General features: G+C 35.3%; 1 protein-coding gene across 1 annotated transcript in view; it reads right to left on the reverse strand.

Moving 5' to 3' along the window:
* Nucleotides 1-15,864, reverse strand: part of GALNTL6 (polypeptide N-acetylgalactosaminyltransferase like 6) — a 1,218,638-nt gene that overhangs the window by 790,994 nt on the left and 411,780 nt on the right. Inside the window, exon 2 of the mRNA XM_047761406.1 lies at nt 15,622-15,730. Within this exon, the coding sequence (XP_047617362.1) occupies nt 15,622-15,730 (109 nt within the window). The remainder of the gene's footprint in view (nt 1-15,621; nt 15,731-15,864) is intronic.

A 15,864-nucleotide genomic window follows, 5' to 3' on the forward strand; every position in this document is an offset into this window, starting at 1 on the left:
GGTATGGAGATTCCTTAAAAAAAATATAGAACTACCATATGACTCAGCAATCCCACTCCTGGGCATATGTCCAGAGAAAACCATAATTTGAAAAGATTCATCCACCCCAAATATCCCTGCCACACTGTTTACAACAGCCAAGTATCTGTCTATGTATGACTAATTCACTTTGCTGTACAACTGAAACTAATACAACATTGTAAATCAGGTATACTCTGATTAAATTATTTTTAAAAAGATCAAAAACAATACAAAAAAGGAGCTGTCCCAGAATTCATTGGCATCATGACATTGACTTTTATTAAAGTACTTTAATTATATACATAATTTATATATATAATACTTTAATTATATATGCATGACTTTATGTACACACATATATAATTACTTGATATATATAGTAAATAAAATGTATATACACATGTATAAAATCACATGTGTATAGGTATAAAATCACTTTTCTAATTTTTTTCCTTATTTGAAAATATGACTAATGATAAATGATCATCCCTATTTTATAGAATTTTTGTGAGAAACATTGGGGCAATGTGCAAAAAAATTGTACTTATGTTAAGGCGCTATGCATACGGAAAGAATAAAATGAGAAAGTGCAGCAAAAAGTAAATAATAATACAGTATTTGCAGAAAAAAAGGCTAGGTCTTTGTAATAATTATAACTGACTTTCCAAATTTCAATAATACTTTTAATGATTTTGTTCTGGCTATAAAAATAAAACTCACAACGTATCTATCGGAGGCTTATAAAATATCTAATGAAGTTGCATAAAATATTTTTACTATTGCAAAACACAAGTAAAAATTAATCAAAAAATATCAATCCAATAATTTCTTTATGTAACATTTGCTATAATTTCAAAATTTTCCTTAGTGTTTCTTATTCCTTAAAACAAAAAGAATCTTTGCGCATGAGTGGAGTCACTACTAATAAATATATCCCAATTAATGTGTACTACTAAATTCTATTAGACAGTTAATCTAGGTCAATGTCTATTAAGTTAATTTATTCATTCTAGTCCAATAATGTATTTGGATGCCTAAGGCTCAGTTGGTCACTAAGGAAATTCAAATCATTATTAAATGTCTGATAATACCAATTCCACTGTGGTCTCCTAGTCATTTTACATCAGGAAACTAAACACTGTACTGAATTAAATTCCTTGTCCATTAAAACTTATTTTTCTATTATGTTATGATGTCTATGTTTTATATATAAAACAAGTTTGTTTGACTTACTTTGGGACATTAATATTTTCCTTTAAAATTAAACAATTCTAGGTTGGTTTTCTACGTCTGTAGGTCTATTTCTGTTTTGTAAATAATTTCTTTTTTTAAGGTTCCACATATAAGTGATATCCTATGATATTTGTCCTTCTCTGGCTGTCTCGGTCCACCGGTGTTGCTGCAAATAGCATTATTTCATTCTTTTTTATGGCTGAGTAACATAAAAAACAAACTGATGATTACCAGTGGGGAAGGTGGGGAGAGGGATAAATCAGGAGTTTGGGATTAACATACACACCCTACTATATGTAAAACAGATAACCAACAAGGACCATCGATATAGCACAGGAAACTATTAACTCAGTATTTTTTTTTGTCTTTTTGCCTTTTCTAGGGCCGCTTCCGCAGCATATGGAGATTCCCAGGCTAGGGGTCCAATCAGAGCTGTAGCCACCGGCCTACACCAGAGCCACAGCAACAAGGGTTCTGAGCCACGTCTGCAACCTACACCATGGCTCAAGGCAACACTGGATCCTTAACCCACTGAGCGAGGTCAGGGATTGCACCCACAACCTCATCGTTCCTAGTTGAATTCGTTAACCACTGCGCCACGATGGGAACTCCTTAACTCAGTATTCTATAATAACCTATAAAGGAAAAGAATCTAAAAAAGAATCTATGTAAAACTGAAAATCTTTTCTGTACACCTGAAACTAACACAATATTATAAATCAACTAAACTTCAATTTAAAAAAAAAAATTAAACACTTCTAGTTCCAGCTTCTCATATTCATGAGGACAATTTATGCCATGTTTCTGTTACTAAGAAGCATCCTGAGACACAATGGTTTTGTTTAACGTGAAGGCTACACAAAACCACTGCCACTCTCTCAAAAAGCATCAAGTCAAACTGGTGTTTAAAGTTCTGAGTCAGTGTCTAGAAAGTGCCACATCATCTCCCCAGCCTGTACTTCCCCTTCCCTGCTGGGTCTGCACAGGCCTTTCCCCTATAGCCCTCAGTCATTGTGCCAAGATTGCCCTGAATTCAACATTTATGCTAGGACCTGGATATGAATTTCGGAAGACGTTCAAATAATCACTTGAATTTCTATGTACTGTGCCTAAAATACAACACTTCAGTGATCATTTGGGAATCAAATGATTTCAGTCCCTCAAATCATGGGCAACACTCAGTGATCATAGCATTAACATGCTGCAAAAGCTTTGCTAATGTCATCATGGTGACATCAGAGTGCCAGGTCATCAAAAATCTATTGTCTGGGAGTTCCCATTGTGGATCAGCAGGTTACGAGTCTACATGAGGATACAGGTTTGATACTTGGCCTCACTCAGGAGGTTAAGGATCCAGTGTTGCCATGTGAGCTGCAGAGTAGGTTGCAGATGCAGCTTGGATCCCAGGTTGCTGTTGTTGTGGCTATGGTATAGGCTGTCAGCTGCAGCTCCGATTGGACCCCTAGCCTGGGAACCTCCATATGCAGCAGGTGAGGCCCTAAAAAGAAAAAAAAAAATTATATTTTTAGTTCTCTTACTCTCTTTCCTAAAACTCACATATGCTAAGTACATAAACTCTACAACAGTAAATGTAAGTGTGGCTTTAACTCTTACTAAAAGCAAAGCTACAGCAAAAGTACCAAATCTAACTTCATGGAGTTTCCAGATTAGAGCTACAATCAGCAGAACAATTACTACTGGTATTGAAATTTAAATTTTAGAAACAGTGGGTATTAGAGTTTTCTGTGTGCAAGTTACCAGGAATACAGATTAGCACTTCATACTCACTTCAAAGCTGTACAAGAAAAGGTTAAAACTAGGAAGACTAAAATTGGGTACAATACTGCAGAAACTATAAAATCTATTTAACCTTAATCTACTTGATCCATTTCAATTCAAATCCTTTACTTCCTCTATCCTCTATCTTTTCCTTTTTGGCTCTTATCAAACACCATTTTCATTCAGCAAAACATTTTCCAACTTTTTCATGATCAAGAGTCATTATCTTCTCATATAACTCTTCCCAAATGTGGGGCATTTATGGTTGGCTGGAAAAAACTTGATGATAATCACAAGTTACTATCTTGTGAAAGGGGTTTTTGATAAGGCTTTGGTTTGCCAAGATGCTCACAAAATGTCTGTCTTTGTCATAATAAATCCTTAGGACAGATAGTGTTACTTGAAGTGAAGGTAAATATGAACACACTAGTGAATTTTGAGGGGAGAGTTTGTGTCATTTACTGAGATTTGAAAAATTATGACAGGGGATTCAACTTATAATCACATAGGCATAGAAATCAAGGTCACGTAAATACAGGCAAACCTCAGAGATATTGTAGGTTTGGTTTCAAATAACCACAATAAAGTGAATATCTCAATAAAGAGAGTCACACAAAATGGTCCGTTTCCCACAAATATAAAAGTTATGTTTACACTGTAATATAGTCTATTCAGTATACAATAGCATTATGTCTAAAAGCAAAACATACCTTAGGTAAAAACTACTTTATTATATATGCTAACCATCATCGAAGCCTTCAGGGAGTCATACATTTTTGCTGGCGGAGGGTCCTGTCTAGATATTGAATGTTGACGGCTGCTGACTGATAAGGGTGTTGGTTGCTGAAAGCTGGGGTGGCTGTAGCACGTTCTTAAAAGAAGATAACAATGAAGTTTGCAGTATCAATTGAACTTTCATTTTACCAACAATTTCTCTGTAGCATGCAACGGGGCTTGATAGCATTTTATTCATAGCAGAACTTCTTTCTAAATTGGAGTTAATGCTCTCAAACTCTGCTGCTGCTTTATCAACTACATTTATGTCATATTCTAAATCCTTTGTTGTCATCTCAGCAATCTTCATAGCATCTTCCTCAGGAGTATATTCCATCTCAAGAAAAGTCAGCCTATGCTTTGAACACTTTCATTGCTCATCCACAAGATGCAAGCCCTCATTCATTTTTTTTTTTTTTTTATCATGAGGTTACAGCAATTCAGTCACATCTTCAGGCTCCAATTCTAATTCTAGTTCTCTTTCTGTTTTCACCACATCTGCAGTGACTTTCTCCATTGAAGTCTTGAGCCCCTCAACATCACTCATGAGTGCTGGAATCAACTTTTCCCCATACTCTTTTTAATTCTGATACTTTGACCACGTCCCATGAACCACAGATGTTCTTAATGTCATCTGGAAGGCTGAATCCTTTTCAGAAGGTTTTTCATTGACTTTGCCCAGATCCACCAGAGGAATCATTATCTATGGTGGCTATAGTCTTAAGAAACATATTTCTTAAATAATAAGATTTGAAAGTCAAGGAGTTCCCATCATGGTACACAGAAAAGAATCTGACTAGGAACCATGAGGTTGGGGTTCCATCCCTGGCCTCACTCAGTGGGTTAAGGACCTGGAATTGCCGTGAGCTGTGGCGTAGGTCACAGATGTGGCTCGGATCCTGCATTACTGTAGCTGTGGTGTAGGCCAGCAGCTGTAGCTCTGATTTGACCCCTAGCCTGGAAACACCCTATGCCATTGGGTGTGGCCCTTAAAAAAGCAAAAAATAAAAAATATAATAATAAAAAAATAAAAAATATAATTAAAGTGAAATTAAAAATAAGATTATCTGAAAATATAGATAATGTAGGGACAGGCAAAAATTTGTTTAAAATAAAAGATTTGCAAGTCAGAATTACTCCTTGATCCATGGGCTCCAGAACTGATGCTGTGTTAGAAGGCATGAAAACAATATTAATCTCCATGTCTGTCTCCATCAGAGCTCTCAGGTGACCAGGTGCCTTGTCAATACACAGTAACATTTAAGTATTTTTTTCTGGGCAGTAGTTCTCAATAGTGGGCATAAAATATTCAGGAAACCATGTTACAAAAAGATATGCTGTCATCCAGGCTTTGGTGTTTCATTTATAGAGCACAGCCACAGCAGATCTGGCCTAATTCTTAAGGGCCCATGACTTTTGGAATGGTAAACGAGCATTGGCTTCAACTTACATCTCCAGCTACATTAGCTTCTTACAAATGACTCAGCCTGTCCTTTGAAGCTTTGAAGCCGGGCACTGACTTCTCTCTACCTCTGAAAGTCCTAGACGGCATCACCTTCCATCAGAAGGCTGTTTTGTCTACATGGAAATTCTGCCATTCAGCAAAGCCACCTTCATGATTTATTGTAGCTAAATCTTATGAATAACTTGCTTCAGCTTCTACATCAGCACTTGCTGCTTCACCTGGCACTTCTATGTAATGAAGACAGTGTCTTTCCTTAAAACTCATGAAACAACTTCTGCTCACTTCAAACATTTCTTCTACAGCTTCCTCATTTCTCAGCCTTCGTAGAATTGAGTTAGGACCTTGCTTTGGATTAGGCTTTGGCCAAAGGTTATGTTGTGTCTGTTTGGCCTTCTAGGCAGACCACTAAAACTCTCTATCTCAGCAGGCTGATCCATGTGATCACTGGAATAGCACTTTTAATTTCCATCAGAACTTTCCTTTGCATACACAAATTGCCTAATTGTTGGGTGCAAGAGGCCTGGCTTTCGGCCTATCTCAGCTTTCAATATGCCTTCCTCGATATCTTCATCTTTTCTAGCTTTTGATTTAAAGTGAAGGACATGGGACTCTTCCTTTCACTTGAGCACTTAGAGGCCATTGTCAGGTTACTAACTGGCCTACTTTCAATATTGTCCTGTTTCAGGAAATAGGGAGGCCCAAGGGGAGGGAGAGATGGGGGAATGCATGGTTGTGGAGCAGTGAGACACACATATAACATTTATTAAGTTTCTTGTCTTGTATGGGTGTGGTTCATGGCACCCCCAAAAATTACAAAAATAATGCCATAGACCACCATAACACATATAATAAATAAAGGACATTTCAAATATTGTGAGAATTGTCAAAATGTGACACAGGGACGGGAAGTGAGCAAATGTGTTGGGAAAATGATGCCAATAGATTTGCTCAAAGAAGGGTTGCCACAACCCTTCAGTTTGCAAAACAAAAACCTCACAGTATCTGCTAAGTGCATTAAATTGAAGCACAATGAGGTCTGCTGATATACACATATCCATGAACTGAGCGAATAGAACAGCCCAGACAGTTTACAAATATAACTTAACACATAAATTAACTCTGTGTAGTAATTGCTATCACGAAACCACATTTTAACTAATGAGAAAAAAAAAGTCTGATTAATCCCATGCAACTTGTCCATAGGAAGTTGATATTTCAACTTTTGCAATAAATGGTTAAATTGAATTGTTTTTAAAAGTTAATTTTGTCTTATTTTGAATAAAAAATGGATTGCAGTTTAATAAATCCCCTGAGATATATCTACACAGCTGTTTTCATATGGTGATGGTGAAGGGATTTTTCACTAGATAATTGTCACTCAATTCAGTTTCAACTAAATTTTGTTATATTATTAGACACATAAACCGTACATCTCAACAGAATCCTTTCAGTTCTAGTTTACATTTTCATTATTATACAATGAGTATCAAAGGAGATATTTCATTAAAAGTTAATTTTAATCTAATGAATAATAATGAATGCTATTTTGGCAATATTCCCAAAGTTGACCACCTCCCAACAAATCTCATTATGAAATTAATTGGGAATACATCATAAATGTATAAGTAATACTAAATGATTAACAATAAACAATGTTCAATGTAGTGACATTATAATAAACAATGTAGTAACAAAAAAAGATGCCAGATACTGTTTTTAAGAGCCATGAGGCATCAATAAAAGATGACCAGGAACTACTGCAGTTACAGCAAAACTACCATTTTTCACTTTGTGAAAGCAAAGCAGTTATAGTCTCTCCCAGATGGAGCACATTTCTGTTTCCCATTCTGTTTGGTTGGCAATCTTGTTCAATTATGTAAAATAAAGACATTTAAGAGTAAAATGGGTCCCTGATCAGCACTAATGGGAGCTGTTGTTTAGAGGAATTTAGGAAAGCCTAAAGAAAATCATTTTAAAGCAAGGTGCTTTCCTACCTCTTAAATAGCATTTTAATTCAGACCTTGTAGATGTTCTGTGGTGGAAATTTCCAGTCATTACCGTGACCCCTTAGTAACTTAGATCATGAGGTTTGAGGGGCCCTGGGGTGCAATCTCCAGAAGAGAAAAATAATAACCAGGCTCCCAGTACTTCCCTAACAGGAGTGTCATCATTCAAAAAGCCCACTTCAAATGACTCAAGAGAATGTGACTGGTAGCCCTTGGGTAAGTGATTTTAATTCAGGGAATCAGAATTTTTAACTCATTAAATAAATACATATGTGTACAAATACGGAAGGATAATTTCTATAAGAAGTAAGTAGGGTCAAGGGATGGAGAGTGAATTTTCACTTATTATCTAAGCAATTCCATCTCTATATGATAAAATGGTGGTTGGAAGGCATGTCTAAGTAGATGATGTATGGTCTTGGTAACCTGTAAGGTTGACTAACTCTGCAAATAGAAGTAGTGGAAAGTTAGATATAATTTCACAGGATTCCTGAGGCATGTGGTGGAATGCATAGATTGATTGTATACAAAGTAGAATACAGCTTTTCTCACACTGAGTTCATGCATACTGAAATCCAAAAAAACAGCAATAAACCATGAAAATTTGAATTAGAATAAAAAGAAGACTGGATAAGAAAAATTTTCAAAATTTTCAAATTTAAAAACTAAAAATAACTGTTTTCTAGAAATACAAATCAGGAGTCTTACTAATGCTTTCATAAACCCCATTTGCATGTGTGCACACACACACACCTACATCATTCTGCATAAAAGACTTAGAAACTGTTGCAAGACATGTTTCTACAATATTTTCTTAGCTTCTATTTTCTTTGCTGAAAACTCCATCTTGTCCTGCTTTACCCCATATTCCTGCTTGAAAAATAGTCTCAGTGCCGGTAAATGACTTAAGCTTAAGAACAAAGACCTAAAGGCATAAGTTATTCATAGGGTCAGCTGAATGAGGACATAACACATTGGTCTAGGCACACTGGATCTGTGCAGATAGGCATGCTGTTTGTACAGCATATATGTCCTCTAAAGAATAAGAGGAAGATAAGCCTTATGGCCCCAAGGGGTTTATGAGGGGTCGTTTAGCACAATATGCATTAGCAAGGAGAACCAAGGTGCAAAACCTAGGCACAATGGGTTGCTGCAGATAGGATCTCACAATGGTGATTATCTAGAATGCTACGCATAATAGCTGACGCCAAGCTTCCTCAATGCTAATGATTGTTAAGTGCCTAAAGATCAGAATAAAAGCTTAATCAGCTACAGGCTATGTGACTTTTAAAATAATTTTAAAAAACCCCTATACCCTGCACCTACTACCCAATCTTCACTTGATATAATCCTAAAGAGCACAATAAAAGCAGTGTGGTTTCTTGAGGTGGTGCTCTTGGTCCCTGAGACCTTGAGCCCACCCCCCTTCCCACCTTTAATTAAGATAAATGTCTCTTATGTTTTGTTTTATGTTAACTTTTTCCTTAAGTTTCACAGCACCCTTTCTTCAGCCCCAACCTGCTGAGCTGGTCTTGGCAAGAAACTGTGCATTACCACTTAGAAAAGAATGTGATGAGAATTAAGAAACATCACATATTAATTAAGAAACAGCCACCTAAACTAATTGTATTTTCTCCTCAACATCCAACAGAAGTTATTAGATTCATAGTTCAGGGAAATGCCATAGGCAGAGTTTATCTTTATTCCAGTTTATATAGAGAGCTATGTCGGCTGGGTAGCTCTGTAGCTGCTACAATGATTATACCAAATGTTTACTGAATAACAGGTCAGTATCAATGTACACATCATCTTTCACATTATATCAAAGGAATCTGTATTTCAGTTCCTTCCATTCAACTTTTATAAATAATTGAATGATGGTTCAACAAGCATGCTTAACAATTTTGTGATATGGTAACACTCAAAAGGATAGCTAAATGATTAGAAGACAAAATATGTCAATAAATTCTCAAACTATGTGAAACTAAATAAATGAAATATAATGGGATCCTATATATAATATATGATTAGAAAAATAATGCCTAACATATGGCTAGGTTAGTAAGAAATAATGAAAAAGGGAATTCAGAAAGTTAATTGCATAAAAATACAAAAGTATCTGGTATCAGGATATGACTTTATCCTTGTATATTTGATTTACCTCTTCCAGGAAGCCATCCTGAACCTGAAATGCTGTGTTGGATATTCTTCTTTACGTAAATTGATTTAGTTAATGCTAATCCTCAAAGAGAGAAGTATAAGATTATGAAATAGTGGAAATTCTCCTTTTTTTTCAATAAAAAAGAATTTTTCCAACAAATTAAGAGTCCTTATAATTTTTGTTATAATTCAAAGGACACAGGTGTACCAGAAAATAATTCTATGCTTCACCTAAAGTCTTGGACTCTATCCTTCAATTGCTCCTTTTCTATTTTTTTTTTTTAAGGAATCTCCAATTTCTCAAATGTGAAGACATTTCCACCACTTCCTTCTTACTTACTTGCTTCCTTTTACCCTGCATACTACCTACTTACATAAAAACAATTACTTAAAATACCCGATATTTCCAAAAGTATCAAATATGCCACAAAGATGAAACTGCCAAAACAAAACATGAACTAACAACATTAATAAAAACACTAAGAACAACATTTGATGAAATGCATGCTGCATATTATGCTAATTCAATTTTATAAAAATTATTGAGATCTCGTCAAGAAATAATTTCTAGATTTTCCTATTTTCAAGACATTTTAGTATTTATTAATTAGGACAGATATTTCAGAACATAACTAAAATATAATTAAAACCTAACAAGTAAATATGAAACACTGAACCGCAAACTAGTGCAATGTACTTAAAATGGGGCTTGGAGGGAAATTTAGAGCCCTAAATGTTTATTCTACAATGGAAAAGGCTAAAATTGAGAAGCTATGAATCTATTTTTTAAATTTAGAAAAATGCATTAAAAGTCAAAGAAAATAAATAATAATTATAAGACTGAAAATCATGAGATAAAGCACAATAGGTAAGATATTGGCTTTTGATATTATTAATACAGTGTAGTAAATTAAGGAAAAAATGACCAAAAAAATTTGAAAGAAAAAGTAACATAAATTTAACCATGACAGACATTACAAAATCTTTATGAGGACTTTTGAATAAGTGTATTAATAAATATGAACATTTTAACCCAGTAGTGACAAATCTTTGCTCCAAGAGAAGTCCAGGTCCAGATAATCTTCACCTACAAAATTTCTTTAACTATTAGTAAATAACTCTAATAAACAGTAAGCAAGTACAACATATAGAAAAATGAGAAGTACTATTCAAGTGATTTATGAAGCTATTATTACATTGTTACCAAAACATGACAAGGACTCTATAAGAAAGGAAAATTCATGGCCAATATTCTCTCACAGGTCAAGATTCAAAAACACTAAGCAAAATATTAGCAAATCCAGTAATAAATAAAAAGACAGATTTAGTGCATAATTTCACAGTTTGGTTTCTATAAGAAGTCAAAAGATATAATATACTCAAAAACAAATAAAAGAGGAAATGTACATTTTACATTTGTTAATTAGATATCTAACTAGGTAAATGTAAATTTTAAATTAAAATTAGCATTCATTTAGATGTAAAACAAGTAAAATGCTCTGAAAACCATATCCAGAAGGTTTAGTAAACATAATAAAGTATATTTGCATTAAGTAGATAAAATCTTAACACAAGTATCTAATTTGCTATTGTCAGAATCCCAACAAGTCAAAAGTAGTTACCAATACCCAGTGGACAACATGACACTGAAATTCCTAGCAAGTGCAGAAACAGAGCAGAAGGAACTAAAATTATAAGGTCCAGGTTGGAAAAAAAATAAAGTACTGTTACTATTTGTATTATGGGTATCTACATTGACAATCTAAAATAACTTATAAGCAAATAAATATGTCATAGAAGAGTTTAGAAAGCTTGCTAATTTCACATCAATATTAAAAAATTATTAATCTTTATATATACCAGCTACAAACAGTATGGAATTTCAATAAAAGTAATAACATGCTCACCACCTATATAATATTAGTTTTCCAGGATAATATTAAAAATGTCTGAGAATCAAATTAGAAACATACCACTAAAAATAACAAAAAAGTACCACTAAATACAATGATATACTACAGAATGAATAATTTAATATTGAAAAAGATCAATTATCCCCTAATTTAAGAATAGACAATACAATTCTAAAATTTTAATATTTTTGTATATCTGTGTATGTGTGTCTAAAGTCTGATAAGCTGATTCTGAAATTTAAATAGAGTCCTAATATTAAGAACAGCAGAGTTCCTTTATGGCTCAGCTGTTAATGAACCTGACTAGGATCCATGAGGATGCGGGTTCGATCCCTGGCCTCACTCAGGGGTTAAAGGTCTGGCATTGCCATGAGCTGTGGTGCAGGTTGCAGATGTGACTTGGATCCAGCATTGCTGTGGCTGTTGTGCAGGCCTGTGGCCACAGCTCTGATTAGACCCCTAGCCTGGGAACCTCCATTTGCTCCTGGCTGTGGTCTTAAAATAGCAAAACAAAACAAAAAAATGGCAATGTATACGCAAGGAAGAAGATCAAGGAAAATAAGATGAACCTTAGCAGATATCAGTAATTGTTAAGACATAGTACATGCAATATGATGTCATTAGCACAAAGATTTCTACTCATGAAACAGAACTGAGAAACCAGAAGAAGGACACACAACTATGGAAATGTTTTATAGAAATCAACACTGATGATCAGTGTGGGAAAAGATACATTTCCAATAAATGGCACTGTTACTTAGATACCTAACTAGGTAAAAACTGAAAAATATTGGTCACTTTCCTCACATCATATAAAAATGAAGATGAGTTACATTTAAACTAAAGGTAAAAGGTAAAAATTCTCGTTTTAAAAAGACAATATAGAACATCATTTTTAAAGGGTATATCTTATTGTTTTTTTAGATTTAACTACCACAAATTTAAGAATTTCTCTTCATTAGACAATACACGCAAAGGTTTTTAAAAAACAATATACAAAATGTGGGATAAGATATTTCCACCATGTACAACAACCAAAGGATAATATTCCAAATAAATTGAGAACACTCTGTGGATCAATAAGAAAAAGAAATTTAAAAATTGGAAAGAGAAATGAGTAGGAATTTTTTTACCAAAAAGAAGGCACAGATGGCCCATGAGTGTAAATAAGAGATGAACTACATTAAAATTAGTAAAATGTAAATTTATGCAATGACAGAGTATTTCATACCACCAAACTGAGAAAAAAAGAAAAATCAGACAATAATATTAAGTGTTGACAGGATGCAGATCAATGGGAGTAAATCAGTACATCAGCTTTGGAAAAAGGTTTGTCATGTCTACAGAAGGTAATTGAAATGTGTATTCCTTGCACATGCAAATTCTACTATTATATATGTACTATAAGAAAACACTGTCTTGGAGTTCCCATTGTGGCTCAGTGATAATGAACCTAACCAGTACCCATGAGAATGTGGCCTTGATCAGTGGGTTAAGTATCCGGCATTGCTGTGAGATGCAGTGTAGGTCACAGACGTGGCTTGGATTCTGTGTGGCTGTGGCTGTGGCTGTGGCTGTGGCTATGGCTGGAAGCTTTAGTTCTGATTCGACCCCTAGCCTGGGATCCTCTAAACGCTGCAAGTGCAGCCCCGAAAAGAAAAAAAAAATACTGTCGCTATCCCCTAACCATGAACAAGAATACTTAGAGCAACATCATATGTGACCAAAACCTGAGAACTCTCGACATGTTTACAAAGTGGAAAATGTTGCAGAAAATTAAACAACACTAATCATGAATCAACTAGAATTGCACACACTCACATGGATGGAACTCAAAAATAATTGTGAATGAAAGAACAAAGTCATACAAGATGATACAATCTTTGGATAAAGTCCAAATGCAGGCAAAATGCAACACTATTTAGAGATGAGAAGTACAGAGAAAAGTGAAAATAAACACAAATTTCAAGACTTGGGGGAGACAACAAGGCACAAATTATCTGTTTTCTCAGCCTAGTATAATGAGAACAGAGTGCTTGTTTTGATTTTGTACTTGTATGTGTTGTCTATATGTGCACACTCCTTTTATTTATGTTATATTTCATTATATTTTTATGGCCACACCCACGGCATATTGAAGTTCAAGGATCTAACCTGTGCTCAGCAAAGACCTGAGCCACTGCAGGTGAATTCATAACCCACTGCACCACAGCAGGAACTCCTCACAATATTTTTTAAAATGATGAATTACAGTCTACCATACTTTTCATATATCTTCCAGTGAATCATAAACATGCTAGCATTTAAAAGCTTTTACATTGCACAGAAAATTTGTACTTTAGATAACTTGTTATATTACTGATTTTCTTTGAGGTCAATTTCCCTTGGTCCAAGGGAGGATGAGAACATTACAGGCACATTTTTCCAAAAGGCAGAAAGAGTCAGATGAAGCAAAAATAAATGTGAAGCATTGGATTTGTATCCAAAACTCATTGCCACAAGCAAAGGATAGGCACACTGAATAAAGTAAAGTAACTTATGTGGATCAATAATTACAGTTACCATTAGCGGAGTTTATACTATATCCAAATCATTGGCCAACTAATTTAGATGTGTTAGCTTTAATCCTTAGAGCAATTCTGCAAAATAGAACATCAGAAAGACAAACGGACTTGCCGCTTGCACAGAAAATGTAGGCTATAAACCCAGGTGTTTCTCTCTCCCATATGTGCCCTTGTCATCACTACTTTTTGCCCAAATATTATTCAACATCTGACAGTGGGGTGTAATGGAGCATAAGAAGATCTGACTTTTAATCTCTGTCTACTCATTATGAGCTGTTTGACCTTGGATGATATTTCATGAATTCTTAAAGACTCAGTTCTTTTTCTTCCTTTTTTTCTTTTTACGAATTGGAGATTATAATACCTATCAGACTTATTGTGAAGTTCAAACAAAATACATATTAAAGCCCCTAGTACAAAACATCTACTCAATACATTTTAGCTCTTTACTATTATTATTAACTAGTGATTCAATTATGGGAACATCTCCAAGAACTTTCAGCATTCTGTGGTTAAAAAGAGGAACAGATGGTGGGATGAAAATAAGGCTAATTAAGCAAATAGAGTAAGGGCTGGAAAAGTGAGGATGCTGTTAGGGAGCTCACTTTTGTGACTATTCATGGAGTCACGGCCAAGGTGGAGAGACGATGTGATCTGGAAGAGGTTGATGCTCTGAGGAATAGAGAATATTCTGATGACAAGCAAGGGGGTAGGGGTTACCTTTATTTGGAATAGAAGAAGACAATGAAAGACTATAATTAGATCAAGCCCACCTGACCCAGAGCTGAGAACATTCACAGCCCTGAAGAATTTCATGACCATCTGAACAACCTCAGTCCTGTCTTCCTGAGGGGAGGAGTTAGGAGGAAGTTTGACCAGAAGAACTTGAGCCTTGGGTTACTTCTAGTTCTGCTGCTGATTTGATCTGGAATGCACCATTTCTGTGCTCCTCAGGTGTCTTTACCAAATAATAGTATCTCTATTTCTGTGATACCCTCACTATGAAAGAAAAAAAAAACCCAGAGCTCCTTTGGTTGAATAACAGAATATGGGCTTTCTATCATATGTTATTCACCTTCACTTGATTTCTACTTCTCTATTCTTCAGAATCTGTTTCCAACTATTTGTGTTCTTCTAGAAAGACTTATTTTTTCCTGTTCCTTTGTCTAAGAAGTAAATTGTTTCCTCTGAGTCTAGCCCAAGACTAGAATTCTGCTATGCATATACACACCTACTTAAGTCCATTTAACTGCCTACTGGTTTGCCCAAGAATTGCCAACCTGTCTCTTTTGATCTGCCTTGCCAGTGTCTAGAACTGGGATACCTCTTCCATCTTTCGTATAGCCCATTAGATACACCACAGCCTTAATGAGTGGATCCAGCTCAAGACATGCAATTGCCAAGTCAAGTCTCACCAAGCAATCCAAGATACCCCCACAAATGACTGAAACACACTTTGGAAATATAAAGCACTGCATATTTCTAAAGTTTGAGTGATCTTTTGTTCAGCTACTACCCTAAAGGCTATCTGTTATTTTCTCTCTGAAATTTGAAATTGTTTTAATTCTGCCCAGCATTGACCTCCCACATCCCCATGAAACCTACCTTACCGTGTGCAGAAGAAATGCTAATTAGAGATCCTGTAAGTGACAAAGGAGACACTGCAGTAAGGAAAGCAGCACTTTGGGTTACACTCAACTCCATACCTGAGCGCATAGCCTCTTTCTGAATGCTCCCATAGTCATGCCAGTCCTTTCTTCTCAAACCATCTGTCCATGCATAGAATTGCCCATCTCCCAGGCCCAGTGGAAATGTCTGTGGAAAAGGAAAGTATTCAGAGCATAAAAACGAGGTATTTCCTCTTGCATGGCAGGTAAACATAGCCAGACACACAACAGGCAAAGGATGCTTGATTTAGGGATTCTTCCCAGGAAACTGGAAAGAAAGCT

This window comes from Phacochoerus africanus, chromosome 15 (assembly GCF_016906955.1).
Source record: "Phacochoerus africanus isolate WHEZ1 chromosome 15, ROS_Pafr_v1, whole genome shotgun sequence".
Classification (NCBI taxonomy): Eukaryota; Metazoa; Chordata; class Mammalia; order Artiodactyla; family Suidae; genus Phacochoerus; species Phacochoerus africanus.